Source organism: Brachyistius frenatus, unplaced genomic scaffold, assembly GCF_029030835.1.
Source record: "Brachyistius frenatus isolate BFR_SWC_R1_liver_20210118 unplaced genomic scaffold, ASM2903083v1 Contig_185, whole genome shotgun sequence".
In the NCBI taxonomy this organism is placed as follows: domain Eukaryota; kingdom Metazoa; phylum Chordata; class Actinopteri; family Embiotocidae; genus Brachyistius; species Brachyistius frenatus.
In genome coordinates this window covers 96067-116178 of record NW_027210784.1, presented here as the reverse complement: position 1 = coordinate 116178, position 20112 = coordinate 96067, and the positions used below count along the sequence as shown (strand labels likewise).

At 41.5% G+C, this 20112-nt stretch overlaps 1 protein-coding gene across 5 annotated transcripts in view; it reads left to right on the top strand.

The window, feature by feature from the left end:
- Nucleotides 1-20112, top strand: part of myo18ab (myosin XVIIIA b) — a 114807-nt gene that overhangs the window by 35486 nt on the left and 59209 nt on the right. For 4 of the 5 annotated variants that reach the window (XM_069718040.1, XM_069718038.1, XM_069718041.1 and 1 more), the window contains 10 exons: nucleotides 419-595; nucleotides 1169-1379; nucleotides 2493-2635; nucleotides 2884-2984; nucleotides 4252-4315; nucleotides 6277-6421; nucleotides 12836-13018; nucleotides 13519-13609; nucleotides 14958-15150; nucleotides 15754-15840. In XM_069718040.1, coding sequence (XP_069574141.1) covers nucleotides 419-595; nucleotides 1169-1379; nucleotides 2493-2635; nucleotides 2884-2984; nucleotides 4252-4315; nucleotides 6277-6421; nucleotides 12836-13018; nucleotides 13519-13609; nucleotides 14958-15150; nucleotides 15754-15840 — 1395 coding nt within the window. The remainder of the gene's footprint in view (nucleotides 1-418; nucleotides 596-1168; nucleotides 1380-2492; nucleotides 2636-2883; nucleotides 2985-4251; nucleotides 4316-6276; nucleotides 6422-12835; nucleotides 13019-13518; nucleotides 13610-14957; nucleotides 15151-15753; nucleotides 15841-20112) is intronic. The other variant, XM_069718037.1, reaches the window with a different exon arrangement.

Below are 20112 nucleotides of genomic sequence, written 5' to 3'. Positions count from 1 at the left end.
TGTTGTCTTGCGTCGACCTCTCAAACAGATCAAGAATAAAAGTAAATAAATACTGAAGTCCAGTACCACTGGACCTTAGATTAACTTCAATTATTTTTTTCTGCTCAGGTGAAACATTTTTGATGAATTTGATTATTTTCATCATTGATTTGCAGATTATTTTCTCGATTAATGTTTATAGAATACATGACAACAATGAAAAATGACACGACTTCCTTGTGCAAAACATAAATGTTTGACCAACAGTCCAAAATATTCTATTTACAAAAATTCGACAATATGAAACCACCAAATTGTGTCTTTTTACTTTTAGGACAGCTTTAAACCATCGATAAATTAGTTATTAATTTTCTTTCACTCTGCTATTGGAATAATGGACCAACCATTGCAGCTGTCCAATCTGTCCCTCGTTGTGTAGGCCAACCCTCCATCGTACGACCGGTCGGAGGACCTGGCTTCGCTGCTCTACCTGAATGAATCCAGCGTGATGCACTGCCTGAGGCAGCGCTACGGAGGCAACCTCATCCACTCCTACGCTGGACCCAACACGCTGGTCATCAACCCCCTCAGCACACCCTCCATGTACTCCGAGAAGGTGAGCTAAAGACCGATATTGCTGCAGTAACGTTCATAGTTTTGGAATATTATGTTCACGTCATATCGAGTTCTACAACTCCTTTTCCCCCAAAAGTTGGGACATTGTATAAAATGTAAATAAAAACATAACGTGATGATCTGCAGATCACAAAAACACATATTTAATTGAAAATAGACCAAAGACAACATAGCAAATGTTGAAACTGGGAATTTTTTTTATTGTTTTATGAAAAATATATGCATTTCTATTGTCTTCCTGTGAATTAAATACGCTTCGCATTGTTTGTTTGTTTTTTTTAAATGTAAAGATTTCAAATTTTGTTGTGGACTTCTCGTTCTGCTCTCAGATTTTTCCTTCCGTGGCTTCGTAGGATTGATTTGTTGATTGAATTCCTCTGAACCTGGCATCAAACACATGTAGAATTGTCAGCTGCATGACTGACACAAATGTTGAACAGCTGCCAAAAAGGTTTGCCTGGCTGTAGAACATCTTTCATACGACTGACACCTGAACGCCTCTCTGCTTCCGTGTGCTCCTTGCCTGCTCTCTGCATCTTCTTTCCCCTGTAAGGTGATGCACATGTTCAAAGGCTGTCGGCGCGAAGACTCTGCCCCTCACATCTACTCTGTGGCCCAGTCGGCCTACCGCAACCTGCTGACCACCCGGCAGGATCAGTCCATCGTGCTGCTGGGCAAGTCCGGCAGCGGCAAAACCACCAACTGCCAGCACCTGGTCCAGTACCTGGTCTCCATCGCCGGCAGCACCGGCAAAATCTTCTCTGGTGAGCCTGCAGGTGGAAAAGTTGGGGAGCGCTAGAGTACCAGCAAATATTTAGTCTTTGAATGAAGTTTGACAACATGATACTGGATGTGTCATATTGATCTGCTCTCCTGTTGCTACAATAAATAGTTTCACTGCATACACTTTTGAAATACACACAGAAAGTGGATTAATTGGATCTTAGTTTGACATTATGACATAGTTACAATTGTTTCAGCAGTTTCACAATATCATTTTCAACCACGATGGTCCTTCTCTTCAGCCCCGGAGGATGCAGCGTCCATGATTTTTTTTAAAGAATCTCAAATTTATATTCATCATGCAACAGGATAGTTCGCCTCAGTCCATCATCAATGATCTCAGGTCCAGAGAAGGTGGCGGTGTTTCTGGATCATGTTTCTATCTGGTTTCTTCTTTGGAGAGTTATAACATGCATTTGTGGATGCAGTGATGTTAGTCGTGAGATGTGTGACCAAGTGTTTTCTTTGCTCTCGCTCGTCCACACCACCCAAATTGTAAAGACCTCGCTCGCCAACACAATTGCTGAACATTTAAAAAGAAAAAAAAAGTTTAAATATGTTTGCTCAAAGGAAAATATCTGCATTTCAGGCACACTGGTGTGACCAATGAAAGTGTTCAGTCAGATATGCGACCAAAATTTCACCTTTGAGCTTAGAATTTAGATTTGATTTGCCCTCCACAGCAAAGGCTGCTGTTCTTAGCTTTGTTCTTTATAGTTTGTGATCAGTATTCGTGCTGCATTCTAACTTAACAGCGAATTTGAAGGAATATTTAATGACGAGGTTACAATTTCATTTGCGGCCCCTCGGGGAGGTTACATTGTTTGACAAATATCCACACTTTGAGTCATTTGCCCTCTTTTCCTTCCTTTTCCTTTATTTATCCAATGACCATGATAAGGTGCGGTTACAGATGTAAAACACATTACATGTTGGTACGGCCACTCCAGTTGGCACATTTCAAATTCATCATGTATGTAAAAACATCAGCGGGTGGAACAGATTAGTGGATTCTTAATAAATACGTGCTTATACTGATACCCCAGACACAAATGATGAGACTTTTTATTTCCATTTATTTTGTGGTTCCACAGCTGAGAAGTGGCAGGCGGTCTATACCATCCTGGAAGCTTTTGGCAACAGCTCCACTTCGATGAACGCCAACGCCAGCCACTTCTCCCATGTCGTGTCTCTTGACTTCGACCAGGCTGGGCAGGTGGCCTCTGCCTCCATCCAGGTACGACGCACGCACGCACGCACGCACACACGCACACACACACACACACACACACACACACACACACACACACACACACACACACACACACACGCACACACACAAATAGGTGTGCACACCACTGACAAAAATGTTCTTGCTCGACCCAACGTCTTTGACTTCAGACGTACTGTAGGAACATCTACTGCAACCCACCTGAATTCCAGAACTTTGAACTGAAGTGGAAACTGTTGTCTGCTCCTGATTAGACAATGCTGCTGGAGAAACTGAGGGTGAGCCGGCGACCTGAAGCAGAGTCCACCTTCAACATATTCTACTACATGATGGCCGGCGCCGACAGCAGCCTGAGGTGCTGCAGTTACTTCTTTCTCGAGCTAAAATACAGCATTTGATTTGCATAACAATGATGTGTTGGAATCTGTCCATTTTTCCCCCCAAGTCTCTATATATTTTTGTAATGTTCCATTACAGTTGGGTTGTTCTTTTTCTTGTTGTTGGCTTTAGTTTCTAAGTTGGTGTTTGTTGAGATAATTATAGTCCTGATATGGTGGTTCCTTTTTAAATTTATTTTTTTATTTTTTTATCAAACCCGTCTGCTGCAGCTGTTCCAGGTTAAATCATGCTAACAGTCAGGAGATGAAATCAAAAGCGTGTCGTGATCAATGTTTCTGATGGATCCAGTCCCAGCCTGTCGTTCTCCAACACTATTTTTAACATTTTAGATGTAACTGAATGGAAGTAGGTTAGCGTGACGAAGTTCACGCTCCTCCAGTGCTCTCTGTGGAGTTTACAGTCCTTGTTGCTGCTCTCCAAATGTTTTGTCTCCTTTCTGGAAACATTAAGCATAAATTAAGGTTTATTAGAAGTCTGTTTCTGTCTTTGTGCAGGTCCAGACAGTTTACAAGAGATTTCAGGAAATTCTGAGCTGAACATAGATGCTGTGAAATCACTTCCTCGTTTACCCGCTTACTATTCCCTACATCATGAACTGGGAGGATGTCCTAATAGAGAGCCAAGTCAGAATTGATCTTTTTGGATCACTAATGACGGGCTAAGTTGAGATATTGCAGGTTCAGAATGAAATGACAGAGTGAAGGTGTTGCACGAGGGAGCAATAATGCACAGCTGCTTGTTAATGACATCCTCTCTATCCATTTCTCAGTATTGTGGGACTCCCGTTGAAACTTTCTTCTGCTGTTTTAAAAGGCTTCGTGCGTAGCTGTAGTTTACCTGCTCACTGTGTTTTAAACCCGCGGGTTGTTTGTGTCCTGTCGACAGTTCCTATGGCAACGGAGGAGGAACGAAAAAGGTTCTAAGTTCCTCCCGTGCGGAGGTGAAATAGTTCCTACGGTCCAAAAACACCTCATGGGGATGTAAAGCTACGGTTGTGGGTTCAAGTTGTCTCACTGGAAAATAACAAAAAGTGTCTCAACATTTAGAAGTGCCTTAATTTGTCTTTAAACATGTTGTCAGAGAGACAAAAACACTTCTGTCTGGTAATAAAATATATACTGTTAATATTTATGTGATTTTTTTTTTTTAAACTTTTTAAACCACTGAAAACAGAAATTCACCAGGAGTGAAGCAGCTTAATGATCCCAGCATGTGTCTTCCAGAACGGAGCTGCACTTTAACCACCTGGCTGAGAACAGTGCGTTTGGGATCCTTCCACAGTCAAAGGTAATTAGATGGTTCAACTAAGGGCTTGATTTGCTGTGCTATGTATTTTATTTATTTATATATACACATATATATACATATACATATATATGAGATTAGATGAGACTTTACTGATCGCTGAGGGGATATATATATATATATATATTTACAGTGGGTACGGAAAGTATTCAGACCCCTTTAAATTTTTCACTCTTTGTTTCATTGCAGCCATTTGCTAAAATCAAAAAAGTTCATTTTATTTCTCATGAATGTACACTCAGCACCCCATCTTGACAGAAAAAAACAGAAATGTAGAAATTTGTGCAAATTTATTAAAAAAGAAAAACTGAAATATCACATGGTCATAAGTATTCAGACCCTTTGCTCAGTATTGAGTAGAAGCACCCTTTTGAGCTCGTACAGCCATGAGTCTTCTTGGGAATGATGCAACAAGCTTTTCACACCTGGATTTGGGGATCCTCTGCCATTCTTCCTTGCAGATCCTCTCCAGTTCCGTCAGGTTGGATGGTGAACGTTGGTGGACAGCCATTTTCAGGTCTCTCCAGAGATGCTCCATTGGGTTTAGGTCAGGGCTCTGGCTGGGCCAGTCAAGAATGGTCACAGAGTTGTTCCGAAGCCACTCCTTTGTTATTTTAGCTGTGTGCTTCGGGTCATTGTCTTGTTGGAAGGTGAACCTTCGGCCCAGTCTGAGGTCCAGAGCACTCTGGAAGAGGTTTTCTTCCAGGATATCTCTGTACTTGGCCGCATTCATCTTTCCTTCAATTGCAACCGGTCGTCCTGTCCCTGCAGCTGAAAAACACCCCCATAGCATGATGCTGCCACCACCATGTTTCACTGTTGGGATTGTATTGGGCAGGTGATGAGCAGTGCCTGGTTTTCTCCACACATACCGCTTAGAATTAACGCCAAAAAGTTCAATCTTGGTCTCATCAGACCAGAGAATCTTATTTCTCATAGTCTGGGAGTCCTTCATGTGTTTTTTGGCAAACTCTATGCAGGCTTTCATATGTCTTGCACTGAGGAGAGGCTTCCGTCGGGCCACTCTGCCATAAAGCCCCGACTGGCGGAGGGCTGCAGTGATAGTTGACTTTGTGGAACTTTCTCCCATCTCCCTACTGCATCTCTGGAGCTCAGCCACAGTGATCTTTGGGTTCTTCTTTACCTCTCTCACCAAGGCTCTTCTCCCACGATTGCTCAGTTTGGCTGGACGGCCAGGTCTAGGAAGAGTTCTGGTCGTCCCAAACTTCTTCCATTTAAGGATTATGGAGGCCACTGTGCTCTCAGGAACCTTGAGTGCTGCAGAAATTATTTTGTAACCTTGGCCAGATCTGTGCCTTGCCACAATTCTGTCTCTGAGCTCCTTGGACAGTTCCTTCAACCTCATGATTCTCATTTGCTCTGACATGCACTGTGAGCTGTAAGGTCTTATATAGACAGGTGTGTGCCTTTCCTAATCAAGTCCAATCAGTTTAATTAAACACAGCTGGACTCCAATGAAGGAGTAGAACCATCTCAAGGAGGATCAGAAGAAATGGACAGCATGTGAGTTAAATATGAGTGTCACAGCAAAGGGTCTGAATACTTATGACCATGTGATATTTCAGTTTTTCTTTTTTAATAAATTTGCACAAATTTCTACATTTCTGTTTTTTTCTGTCAAGATGGGGTGCTGAGTGTACATTAATGAGAAATAAAATGAACTTTTTTGATTTTAGCAAATGGCTGCAATGAAACAAAGAGTGAAAAATTTAAAGGGGTCTGAATACTTTCCGTACCCACTGTATATATATTTATACACATATATACACATTTATACACATATATATACATATATATACATACACATATGTATGTGTATACACATATACACATATATATATATATATATATATATATGTGTATATACACATATATATCAGCGATCAGTAAAGTCTCATCTAATTTGATCTTTTTTTTTTTAGCCCGAGGAGAAGCAGCGAGCCTCACAGCAGTTCACTAAGCTGCAGGCAGCCATGAAGGTGCTGGGCATTTCTGGGGAGGAGCAGAAGGCCCTGTGGCTCATCCTGGGGGCTGTCTACCATTTGGGGGCCGCAGGGGCCACTAAAGGTAGGAGCTCCCAACCGGCTTATTTCAAATGTTTCTGCAGAGGAAAACTGTCTCATTACTCACACTGGTTGTCGGATTGTGAGAACATCGGCAATCAAAATTGGGCAGGCTTTGCATTCATCATCTTACACAGGCGTAAAGACCTTTCAGTGGGTGAGAGGTCGACAGAAGGCACATGGAGACACAAAGGTTCTTGTAAAAAGTATTTATTTCAAGTATTTAGAGAGCAGAGTTAAAGTTGTACCCTCAGAGAAAAGATCAGCTCCTCCAGCTGTCTTGTAATAGTAAATGAGCCCGATGACATTTCTCGTTTTCCAAAAACTTCAAAGTAACACAGTAAGTGTGGTTTATCATTTGGATGTGCAAGTAAACCTTGATAGATTAATTAATGATTAGACTGGCTAAAACCTGAGTAAGGAAAAAAAAAAAAAAAAAGTCTTTCACAACATAAATGCATATAATCTTCATGTCTCACTTTTAAAATAAATCCACTGATATCTCCTGTATTAGTTAAAGTTGAGTTTAACTTAACTCGTTTCACATCCCTTTTCATCTGTGTTTGGACATTTAAAATATATTAATAATTACTCAAATTAATTCCCCCCTGTTTGAATCAAACAGCTTTAAACATGTCACATGCAGGGTCACTGAGAAAAACTCTCTTCACTTTCATTGTCATTTCCCTTTTACAATTAAGGCCAAAGTTCTGTTTACAATCACTTAAAAACAAGCAGTCAGCTGAACTAAGCGTCTGTCTGTCATTCGTCTCCTCGGAAGTGTTTCAGTAACATGGACAGTCATTTCAGTCTGATGAACACAGAGTAGATCAGACATGTCATAGCGAGAGAGGTGAGGTGATAACACAAACATGACGTCACCTCTCATATCTGCTGTTGCAGCTGTAAAAAGGTGGATGGTTGAAATAAGAGATGTCACAATCCCTGTGAAATTATCCTTCTCATCTCAGTACACTAACAAATACTACTCCTACATATTAGGAGTTTACTGGCGTTGTACGAGTATTTTCTCGCCCTCTGGTTCACACACTTAACCAACATACTGATTTGTAAAAAAAAGTAAAAGACTTGTGGGATGTTCTGCTTTCTCAGAGCCACGATTTGAAAACCCTTTAGTTCGGCGGTCCATCCCTTTTTTCAGATATGTTAATAGCCCAGATTGCAGCCATTGAGTGTGGAAGGCTGTCTCGGGTTTCACACTCAGGCTTTGGACCGTTTTGAGAGCACCATCCTTTGTATGTGGAAGTCTCTGGTGAGCTTCCTCTTCCAGCGCAGCAGCGCCGGTGTTCGTTCATCAAGCCAGGCACCACCAACAACAGAAGTACAAACTCCATGAAGTGTCATACGAAGAGTTTTTCGTTACTTCAGCATTGATGAAAACATCACCGCCAATGCAAATCCGTCTTCCTGCAGTGAAAACAAAAAGAATCAGACTGGAGTTCTGACAGCTGCCACTAGAGGTCAGGCTCGTCATTGGCTTTCCTTTCACTACTATGCTTTCTAACTGCAACAGCAACTATGACGACACATTTATTTCCCATTACATGATGTTTTAACCACACAATGATATTTCAGGGTTAGTTTGAAGAATGATGTCAACCTAAAGGGTCACTCAAATTACAAAGGAACATGTTCTGACTCACCTGCTTTCTAGCCATGCATTCATACTCGGCATATAGATATGTCGATATCTATCTATATATAAGATATGTCTGCTGTGGGCTCTGTGCGGGTCAGTTCTTCAGGTTCAAACTGGGAAAACCATTTCTTTAGGAGATGGCTTAGTGCAAAGGGACATTGTCTTGTTGAAGCAGCCTTGAAATGGCCACAAAATTGGATGCTCAATTTAATATTTCATTTTATAATTAAGAGGTACAGGCCAAATCAAGAATAAAGCCAAATACACAACAATGAGTGTACATGGTTGTCAGGATACAATCCACGAGAGATAAGTGAGAAAATGTTCAATACTAATTTGTGGGAACCAGGATTTTTTTTTTGCTTTTGCAGGGTTTACAACATATGATAAATAGATTACAGATTAATGTAGTCATTAAAGTTTCCCAAAATCAAGCAACTGATGTGAAAACACGACAGTGTATTGCAGTCTACACGACTTGAGCCTTTTTTTTTTTTGGACATTTTTGAGAACTTGCACACAAAAAAACCTGGAGTTGCTGTGAGATAGCGTCACAACTGGTCTTGTACAGTTTTGTAAAAAACAAAACAAAGGAGCCAGTCTCCACCTGCTTTGTTCTATTTTGTTTTGTATCTAATAATAAGCTGTCAGATCTTCAGACAAATTCTAACATAAAAATGGAAACCTGAGGTTTAGATGAAAATTGTATGTATCTAATACCTAAATGACCGATGTGAAGCAGGAATCGCTCCCTGAACCTGATGGGTGTTTTTTCGAGTTAGTTACAATCTCCAACTTTGCTGCCAGATGCCACTAAATCCTAAACCCTGCTTCTTTCTGTGCATGTGTAATTACAGCAACCTGCACTGTGTAGCCTGTCATTAATCACAGTGCGATCACATCTAATATGGAAGTGTTCATTAACAACGAAACCACATGGGGGAAATGTAGTATAGACTGAAAATTCAGTGCTCGAGATTACATCGACCTCACAGAGCATATGTTTATTAATACAAAATGTCACACACCTTTGAAGTGATCGCATTTGATTACATATGCGAGTCTGGACATAAAATGGATGTAAAATCCAACTCGACTGTTTGATAGAAGCATATGATAATTTTAGATTTGATTTACTAAGTAAGGGGCGCAAATAATGTTTCATCCACAGGCCCAGTTGGTATTAGATAACCTTTTAGTTTCAATACATACAATTATCATGTGGTTGCCTTCTGTTTGATGATGTGACACAGTTAATGTGAGTAAACACAGAAAAACAGAAGAAAGGAGGATTTAGGTTGTCAGTGTTCTTCAATGCTACTGTTTGTGTTATTTTTCTGACTGTAATGAATTGATGAATCCTTAAGTGTGTCCTCTCTAACCATCTCTCTTTACTTGCATGTTTGCATGCTGGGCAGATGGAGATGAAGGTAATGGACAAGCAATATGCAAATTGTTGACTGTTTTTCACTTAAAAAATGTATTTCCGAGCCTCTGTGTGTCTTCTCCGTCATACCGCCTTATCATTCTTCCCAGGCCTTAACCCATTAGCATTTTTATAGTTTCTACTCGTCCTCCTCCTGTCCTTCCTCTTTTCAGCTTTCTTTCTTGTGTTTTTGTGTTTGTTTCGTGGATAAAAATCACCGGGATCAGAACTTTGATCTCCCTTTAAACATCTTTCTCTGCTGCCTCCCTACATCACCCACCTCCTGTTTACTTTGTATGCTTCTCAAGCAGGCAAATAAAGCTTTATCATTTTCACTTCTCATGTCAGGGTTTCAACATAACCTGTGGTCCCACGGTCTGGGCCCAGTTAGACTTATTTCCAAGTGTCTTCCCAGTATTCGATATAAATGTCCACTAAAGAAAGATACAAGGCTGAAAAAAGAAAGATGGTCTTTCTACTTATTTGGAATTAATAATGACCTGAGGTGGAAAACAGAAATGTACCACCATACCATCACAGTTGCTGCCTTTTGAACTGTGCACTGATAACAACTTGGAGGGTCCCTCTCCTCTTTAGCCTGGAAGACATAGCGTCCATAATTTCCAAACAGAATCTCAGATTGTGATCCATCAGACCTCAGGACAGTTTTCCACTTCACCTCAGTCTATCTTCAATGATCTCGGTCCAGAGAAGGCGGCGGTGTTTCTGGATCATGTTTCCATCTGGTTTCTTCTTTGGAGAGTTTTAACCTGCATTTGTGGACGCAGCGATGAACTGTGTTCACAGACGATGGTTTTCACAAGTGTTCCTGAGCCCATGCAGTGATTTCCACTCCAGAATAGTGTGTTTTTAATGCAGTGCTGCCTGAGGGCCTGAAGATCACCACCATCCAATATTGGTTTCCAGCCTTGTCCCTTGTGTTCAGAGATTTCTCCAGATTCTCTGAATCTTTTAATGATATTATGAACCATAGACAATGAAATCCACCAATTATTTGTAATTTTACATTGAGGAACATTATTCTTAGATTGTTGCACTATTTGCCCACACAGTCTTTCGAAGTGGTGAACCTCTCCCCATCTTCACTGCTGAGAGACTCTGCCTCTCTGAAATGTTATTTTTATACTCAATCATGTTACTGATCTGTTGCCATTGTAACCTAATTAGTTGTGAGATGTTTGACCAAGTGTTTCTTTTAGAGTTACACAACTTTTCCAGTCTCTTGTCCCAATTTTTGTTTTAATGTATTGTTGGCATCAAATTCAAAATAAGCATTTTTTTCTTTTTCAAAAAACAGACACAAAATTTAGGTTTAACATTTAATATGTTGTCTTTGGTCTATTTTCAATTAAATATGGGTTTATGTGATTTGTAGATAATTTCATTCTGTTTTTACTTACAATTTACAAAGTGTCACCGCTTTTATTTTGGAAAGGGGTTTGTAGATAAAACCACTCTTTCTCTCCTCCCCCAAACTAAAAGATTTTTGTCACCCTTGTTGGGATTGTGCTGCGTTGGTAACTAGATGCTGCAGCGTTACAAAATCGTAATCAGAGCAGATGCTTTTCTCGGGCGCCTCCCCCTCCCCTGTGGGGCACACACAACATATCATAATCATAATAACTGATCAGTGTCAGACATCCTGATCCAGTAGGAATAATGCATCCCTGATGAGATCCATGAGGATCAGGTTTTCTCATTAATATGTGTCGTGCATAAAGTTGTTACAGTGACTTTATTCTTCAGACCGTGATGTAGTTATAAAATTAATGTTGGAGTCATTTCTCATTGCAGTGTGATATTTGTTAGTGTCAAGCAAGATAAATATCTTGTCAGTCATTTCTAGTATTGTCCTCTACACAGAGATTCTGACCTCTTGGCATCCTGCTTAATAGGACGAATTAGAAAAAAACTAAATGTTCTATTGATGGAGAAACTTAAACATTCCAGTATGAATCTAAACACCTCAGCCCTCTTTTTTTCACACAACCCTGGCAAGTTGTATCGAGACAGAATATCTTCAGCTGCTGCCAGCAGCACAGAAAGAATTTATCGGTTGGGCATACGAAGCCATCATGAGAAGTGATTATCAGTTGATACTGCATTCGTACTTTCACCGTTATGATATTTGAAGTTCATGTCAGCTATACTGTAGCTCAGAAAAATGGAAAGAAATCTGCACCTGGACAGACATTACACGTAGAGCATATAACATATCTCAATTGAATACATCCTCTTTATCTTCATTTTTATTACACATGTTCCCATTATCTTGTGTTGTCATTATTTCTCCCATCTTCCATTTTTTTTATTGCATTCCTTCAAGGTGCAATTTGTACAAATTAAATCCCACTGCTTTGGACATTTGAAGGCGATATGGAGTCGGCGTTGTATTCAGGCATGAATACAGTGTTGGTTCAGTGGTTCAGGTAATAAGCAGCGAGGTTAAGATTTCAGATTCAGTTTGATAGAGTTTACATATCCTGGAATGATTGTAGATGTTGATTTTCTGCACTTGGTAGTGGAGAGTACAACATTACAACATCTGTGCTTTTTAAAAAGACAGCTTGTGTCGTCATTGGCTGATGATGATCGGTTTTGAATTGTCCAAACGAGGTTTGTTTTCACAGTATAGATTGATAGATGATGTAGAAGACTGTAACAGCAATCAAAACGTATTAACACTGCCAGTGCAGTGACACGACGGTGTACTCGGAGAGAAATTTCTTCCTTGACTTCGACCTCGGGACCGAACGGTGCACCAAAGCGTTGAGATTTTATGGATTTATTTTACGCCAGTGCAGCAGCCACGTGTCCCGGTGGGCCCACTGGTCAGAACACACCTGATGTTATACAGTTATACAGTATAGTTGCCTTCGTAAGCGATCCCTACATATGCATCAGTAGCATCAACAGCTATTTACTCACCAACCTGGAAGAAACAAATTTAGTATCAAACTTTATTACAAGAAAGTAAAACCACTGTTAACTTGTTTGGCTTCTGTTTCCATTCATCATAACACCAGGTTAGAATACTGTCCTCATTTGTCCCGTGTTGGACAGACTGCAGACTCAGACGCTACAACGATTCGCTTTCTAATGTTGTGGCCCAAAGTGGTTTTATGAGACAGGATTGGCCTTTGTTAGCATGCCAAACTCCAAAGAAGTTTTTTTTTAATTTTACATTACATTAACACTGCTATTTGTTCATACTCTGTGGCTCATTTTAGTTTGATTTTTCCATGTTTTAAACGAAACATCTCCCATTGTGCTCTTTTAAATTTTGAACACAGTCTTACTTTCCTTTTAAGTGGGACGTCGGCAGTTTGCGCGTCACGAATGGGCCCAGAAGGCCGCCTACCTGCTGGGCTGCACCTTGGAGGAGCTGTCCTCCTCCATCTTTAAGCATCAGGCCAAAGGACTGCACCACTCCACCTCCTTCAGAGGAGGACAAGACGAGGCCGGCCAAGGGGACAACTTGGGTAAACATCCAGGTTGGAGGGTCTTGAATTTCCTTTGATTTTAGTTTTTTTGCTAAAAGCAAAATCCCTGGTCTGATTGACAGTTTAGAGATGTCCAGTTTATCTTTTTAAGCTTTTGTATATTTATTGTCTCACTAATTCATAGTGATTTGTTTGTTGCCCTAATAAAATAAAGTCTAAAATTATTGTCTATATTAGGAAAATGTCCTAGAAAAAAACAAACTATGACACATTTGGTACTTAGACACATTTTGGTCCATAACCAAGAATTATTTTTATTTCAAAGCCACCTCAAACATTTTTACACGATTTTTACCCATTTTCAAATGTCTCAAACATTTTAGACTTTATTGTCTCTGTCATTAATCTTAATTCTGTCTTTGTCCTCTTCATATGCTAAAAAGGAATAAAAACATAATCCTAAATAATCTTTACTGCCCCTGAACAGTAGAGATCAGTGGTAGACTCGAGGTTCGGCTCTGACTTTGATCTGTTGCCCCTCCGTCTCTCAGGGTCAAAGGTCACAGCCCTGGAGTGTTTGGAGGCCATGGCGTCGGGACTTTACTCAGAGCTCTTCACCCTTGTCATCTCCCTCATTAACAGGTTAAACCTCAACATTTACCTCCAAATATTTCCCTCATCACAAACGGCTTCCGTCTTACAGTGTGTGCGGTTTTGTATGCATGTTACCGGTTCGTTGTCTTTTTCCTCCGTTTAACGCCCTCATAGTTTAAATAACAAATATACTATATCCATCTGAAACGAGGTGCGTTCAGGCTCATCGTTAGCACGTTGCTATCTGGAGCTGCAGTGGAAAGCAATTGTGTGATCGACCACCAAAAACCTGCTCTCAAGTCAACGGCGCGCTAATGTGCTGTTGTTTTTATTACAATAGTCACATGCGCTTTTAAAAAAATGAAAAGATTACAATGTGAAAGGTTAGAAATGCGTACATCACGAGCAGATGTGTTTCCTCTATAAACGATGTTCTCTCAGGGACAAGTGTACGTAGCTTTTAAAGGGAACGACTTCCTGATTGGTTGTGTTTAAACTTCAATTCAGCTTAATTTCTTTCATCCATCTTTAAAATTTAAAGCGAGGAATGCTGCTTTACTTCTGACTTTTCTGGTGTTGCATTCATGGTTTTTACTAGTTTGGACCCTCATTTCTTGCGTTACAAATAATTAAAAAAAAAGGTTAGAATACAAATTTTGCATATATACAATAACATTTCAAAAAGAAAATCTCTCCCTTGTATGGAATTAAAAACAGACGCTGCACCGTCGTTCTGTCTTGTAACACATGGACATGTTAACAAGGTTAAAAATGTGATTTTAACTGGAGGCAGTCTTTAAAAAGAGATTATAGAATAACATTACACTGTAATAATCAACTGCGAAAATATAGACAAAAATACATAAGAATGATGTTATTAAATAAGTATAGATACTAGAACAATAAAATGATAAAAGACTTCTTAACAGCCAAACTGAATAAATGGAATAAACGGGTTCATAGGTTTAGTCGTGTCTGAGAAGTGGTCTGGTGAAAGACCACGTCCTGCCTTATGAACCAATTAAAATGTTTTAAAATCAATATGAATTCTAGTGTTTTAGTTTACATGCATGTCCGTCCATGTAAATGTTTGCGCCAAATTGGAAGAAATTCTGTCAAAGCATTCCTCAGATATCGCTTTTCCAAGAAAGAATTGTAAGATGAAGCAATTAAACCAACAATTACAAGAAAAAACGTCACCTATTAATGTAATAATAACCCGGCGATGGATGTCGAGTAAATAAACTGTGTTCTGAAGAAATGAGGCCAGATGTAGAGATCACTGGTCAGTACGTCATCCATGGATTGATTTCTACCGTTGTAGATAATATCTAGCGCTGTGCATTCATCTGCAGCGTCATCACTGAAGGTTAATGAAACATCTCTGACCCTTCAGGGCTCTGAAATCCAGTCAGCACTCTCTGTCGTCCCTGCTGATCGTGGACACGCCGGGTTTCCAGAACCCTCGGCTGGCACAGCAGCAGCGCAGCGCCACGTTCGAGGAGCTCTGCCACAACTACACCCAGGAGAGGCTGCAGACGCTGTTCCACGAGCGCACCTTCGTCCAGGAGCTGGACCGATACAAGGAGGTACGACTGGACTCGACAGGCAGCGGCACACATACACAATATACACAATATACACAATATACACATATATTCATGTTTTAGACATTAGAAAACATATTTTTGTTTAATTGGTGCTCACAGCATTGAAGAATCAGATTCAGTTGTTTTTACTTCAGATTTAGGATGTTGGACAATCTACGCAATGTATTTGGCTTTTTTTTTTTTTTTTTTCAAAGGAAATAGATCCAAGGGAAACTGTTCAGATCGAGGTATATATAAAAACCTGTATAAAAACTCAGAAATTGATAGTTGCCAGTCAGAGTCTGAAGTTTCCTGCAGAACACAGAGATCCATCAGTTTTCTGTCATAATCTGAGAAAGTCCTCTTCTTTCCAGCCTATTTCAAAGCAAATGGATTGAAGTTATGGTTCTCCAGCAAAATCAGAAATGAAATATTTCAGAAACTTTAAACTAATTTGAACAAATGTTTAACCCAAACCGATCTGCAGTCTTAGGAATGGCTAATATTAAAAAAAAAAGAAGCGGGAAGCTACACTTGTGATTTATTGATGATGTCATCTTCTGTAGGTTACTAACCGAAGCCTTTATCCCCTCCTCCATCTAGGAAAACATAGAGCTTGCTTTAGATGACGTAGAGTCCAGTACCTCACTGTCTATAGCAGCTATTGATCAAGCCTCGACCCAAGCTTTGGTAAGTAAACCTCGCCGCGCTGACTGTTTTTAATCAGAGTGGGAACTTTTTGATGACGACAGCATGTCTTTGAGTTCTCTCTATGGTCAGGGAAGCCTTCAGGTACACGGGTCCAGATTCAAAGATAGTTTTTCTGGACCTTGTTCAGAGACATTAATGCAAAATCAAGCTGTAGCCCCCCCCAAAAATGATGCAAAATACCGCTGAGCCAGCAAATGGCCCTTTTCCTCACTGCTGGTGAGTGCAGACCATTTTAACAGATCATACGGCTTCAGCAGACTGATGCCTGAGATCCTTTGTGCTTAATTCATTTTATTTTCCGTTGTATTACAAAAACACATCTTACATCCCACCACAGGGGATCAAGGTGGAAAAGGTGGTGGAGAGGAGGACGCTGAGGAAACTATTATCCATATTGGATAATCCTGACCACCCTCTCCACCACCTGCTGCAGGGACAGAGGAGGACTTTCTCCAAAAGACTCCTCCAGCTCTGCTGTCACAAGGACAGATACAGGAGATCATTCCAGATACAGGAGATCATTCCTGATACAGGAGATCATTCCAGATACAGGAGATCATTCCTGATACAGGAGATCATTCCTGATACAGGAGATCATTCCTGCCCACTGCAATAAGACTGTACAATAACTCACCTCTGGCAAAATCCATCACACAACAATAACACCGTTGTCTGTTTTTCTTGTTTGTTTAAATATACAAAAAAAAAACGTTGCACTATTGTTTAGTTAGTTTTAATTGAATTTAATTATTCTATTTTATTTTATTCTATTTTATTGTATATACTGTGCATTTTTATATTTTATATTTTTTATTGTTATTTTATTGCTTTCCTGTATCTATAAATGCTGCTGTAGTAAAATAATTTACCCTTGGGGATTAATAAAGTATCTACAGTGGGTACGGAAAGTATTCAGACCCCTTTACATTTTTCACTCTTTGTTTCATTGCAGCCATTTGCTAAAATCAAAAAAGTTCATTTTATTTCTCATTAATGTACACTCAGCACCCCATCTTGACAGGAAAAAACAGAAATGTAGAAATTTGTGCAAATTTATTAAAAAAGAAAAGCTGAAATATCACATGGTCATAAGTATTCAGACCCTTTGCTGTGACACTCATATTTAACTCACATGCTGTCCATTTCTTCTGATCCTCCTTGAGATGGTTCTACTCCTTCATTGGAGTCCAGCTGTGTTTAATTAAACTGATTGGACTTGATTAGGAAAGGCACACACCTGTCTATATAAGACCTTACAGCTCACAGTGCATGTCAGAGCAAATGAGAATCATGAGGTCGAAGGAACTGTCCAAGGAGCTCAGAGACAGAGTTGTGGCAAGGCACAGATCTGGCCAAGGTTACAAAATAATTTCTGCAGCACTCAAGGTTCCTAAGAGCACAGTGGCCTCCATAATCCTTAAATGGAAGAAGTTTGGGACGACCAGAACTCTTCCTAGACCTGGCCGTCCAGCCAAACTGAGCAATCGTGGGAGAAGAGCCTTGGTGAGAGAGGTAAAGAAGAACCCAAAGATCACTGTGGCTGAGCTCCAGAGATGCAGTAGGGAGATGGGAGAAAGTTCCACAAAGTCAACTATCACTGCAGCCCTCCGCCAGTCGGGGCTTTATGGCAGAGTGGCCCGACGGAAGCCTCTCCTCAGTGCAAGACATATGAAAGCCTGCATAGAGTTTGCCAAAAAACACATGAAGGACTCCCAGACTATGAGAAATAAGATTCTCTGGTCTGATGAGACCAAGATTGAACTTTTTGGCGTTAATTCTAAGCGGTATGTGTGGAGAAAACCAGGCACTGCTCATCACCTGCCCAATACAATCCCAACAGTGAAACATGGTGGTGGCAGCATCATGCTATGGGGGTGTTTTTCAGCTGCAGGGACAGAACGACTGGTTGCAATTGAAGGAAAGATGAATGCGGCCAAGTACAGAGATATCCTGGAAGAAAACCTCTTCCAGAGTGCTCTGGACCTCAGACTGGGCCGAAGGTTCACCTTCCAACAAGACAATGACCCTAAGCACACAGCTAAAATAACAAAGGAGTGGCTTCAGAACAACTCTGTGACCATTCTTGACCGGCCCAGCCAGAGCCCTGACCTAAACCCAATTGAGCATCTCTGGAGAGACCTGAAAATGGCTGTCCACCAGCGTTCACCATCCAACCTGACGGAACTGAGAGGATCTGCAAGGAAGAATGGCAGAGGATCCCCAAATCCAGGTGTGAAAAGCTTGTTGCATCATTCCCAAGAAGACTCATGGCTGTACGAGCTCAAAAGGGTGCTTCTACTCAATACTGAACAAAGGGTCTGAATACTTATGACCATGTGATATTTCAGTTTTTCTTTTTTAATAAATTTGCACAAATTTCTACATTTCTGTTTTTTTCTGTCAAGATGGGGTGCTGAGTGTACATTAATGAGAAATAAAATGAACTTTTTTGATTTTAGCAAATGGCTGCAATGAAACAAAGAGTGAAACATTTAAAGGGGTCTGAATACTTTCCGTACCCACTGTATCTAATCTATCTTATCTATCTGTCTTTATCTATCTATCTATCTATCTAAGTAACAAACCTTTTAAAATGCCCCGTCACGCAATATTATTGCTATTTTCAGTTTCCAGTTTGTTTAATAAGTGCCAAATTAATGCAGAATAACACAACGAGGGTCAACGGACTCAAAATTAATATCTTCACTACTTGACAGGATTCAATACTAACAGTATGAATGTTTAAGATAGAAACATCTCACTGGGTGATCAGCTGAAACCCTCCACAGTCCACCAAGGTTCAACAACAGTGCTGCAACTCATCCCCTCACTATTAACACCCTCCACCCTGTTCCACCTGTCTACACCCACCACCCTGCTCCACCTGTCTACACCCTGTTTCACCTGTCTACACCCACCACCCTGCTTCACCTGTCTACACCCTGTTCCACCTGTCTACACCTACCACCCTGCTTCACCTGTCTACACCCTGCTCCACCTGTCTACACCCACCACCCTGCTCCACCTATCTACACCCTGTTCAACCTGTCTACACCCACCACCCTGCTTCACCTGTCTACACCCTGCTCCACCTGTCTGCACCCACCACCCTGCTTCACCTGTCTACACCCTGCTCCACCTGTCTACACCCTCCACCCTGCTCCACCTGTCTACACCCACCACCCTGCTCCACCTGTCTACACCCTCCACCCTGCTACACCTGTCTGCACCCACCACCCTGCTACACCTGTCTACACCCTGTTCCACCAGTCTACACCCACCACCCTGCCTCACCTGTCTACACCCTGCTCCACCTATTTACACCCACCACCCTGCTTCACCTGTCTACACCCTGTTACAACTGTCTACACCCTGTTCCACCTGTCTACTCCCACCACCCTGCTTCACCTGTCTACACCCTGCTACAACTGTCCACACCCACCACCCTGCTCTACCTATTTACACCTACCACCCTGCTCCACCTGTCTACACCCTGCTCCACCTGTCTACACCCACCACCCTGCTTCACCTGTCTACACCCTGCTCCAACTGTCCACACCCACCACCCTGCTCCACCTGTCTACACCCTCCACTCTGCTCCACCTCTTTACACCCTGCTCCACCTATTTACACCCACCACCCTTCTCCACCTGTCTACACCCACCACCCTGTTCCACCTGTCTACACCCTCCACCCTGCTACACCTGTCTGCACCCACCACCCCTGTTCCACCTGTCTACACCCACCACCCTGCTTCACCTGTCTATTTACACCCACCACCCTGCTTCACCTGTCTACACCCTGCTCCACCTACACCCACCACCCTTTGTCTACACCCTGCTACACCTGTCTACACCCTGTTCCACCTGTCTACACCCACCACCCTGCTCCACCTGTCTACACCCACCACCCTGCTTCACCTGTCTACACCCTGCTACAACTGTCTACACCCTGTTCCACCTGTCTACTCCCACCACCCTGCTTCACCTGTCTACACCCTGCTCCAACTGTCCACACCCACCACCCTGCTCCACCTGTCTACACCCTCCACTCTGCTCCACCTCTTTACACCCTGCTCCACCTATTTACACCCACCACCCTTCTCCACCTGTCTACACCCATCACCCTGCTCCACCTGTCTACACCCACCACCCGGTTCCACCTGTCTACACCCACCACCCTGCTCCACCTGTCTACATGAAATCATATTTCTGTCCACATCTTGCCTTTAAGGAGTGATTGCGTCATTTG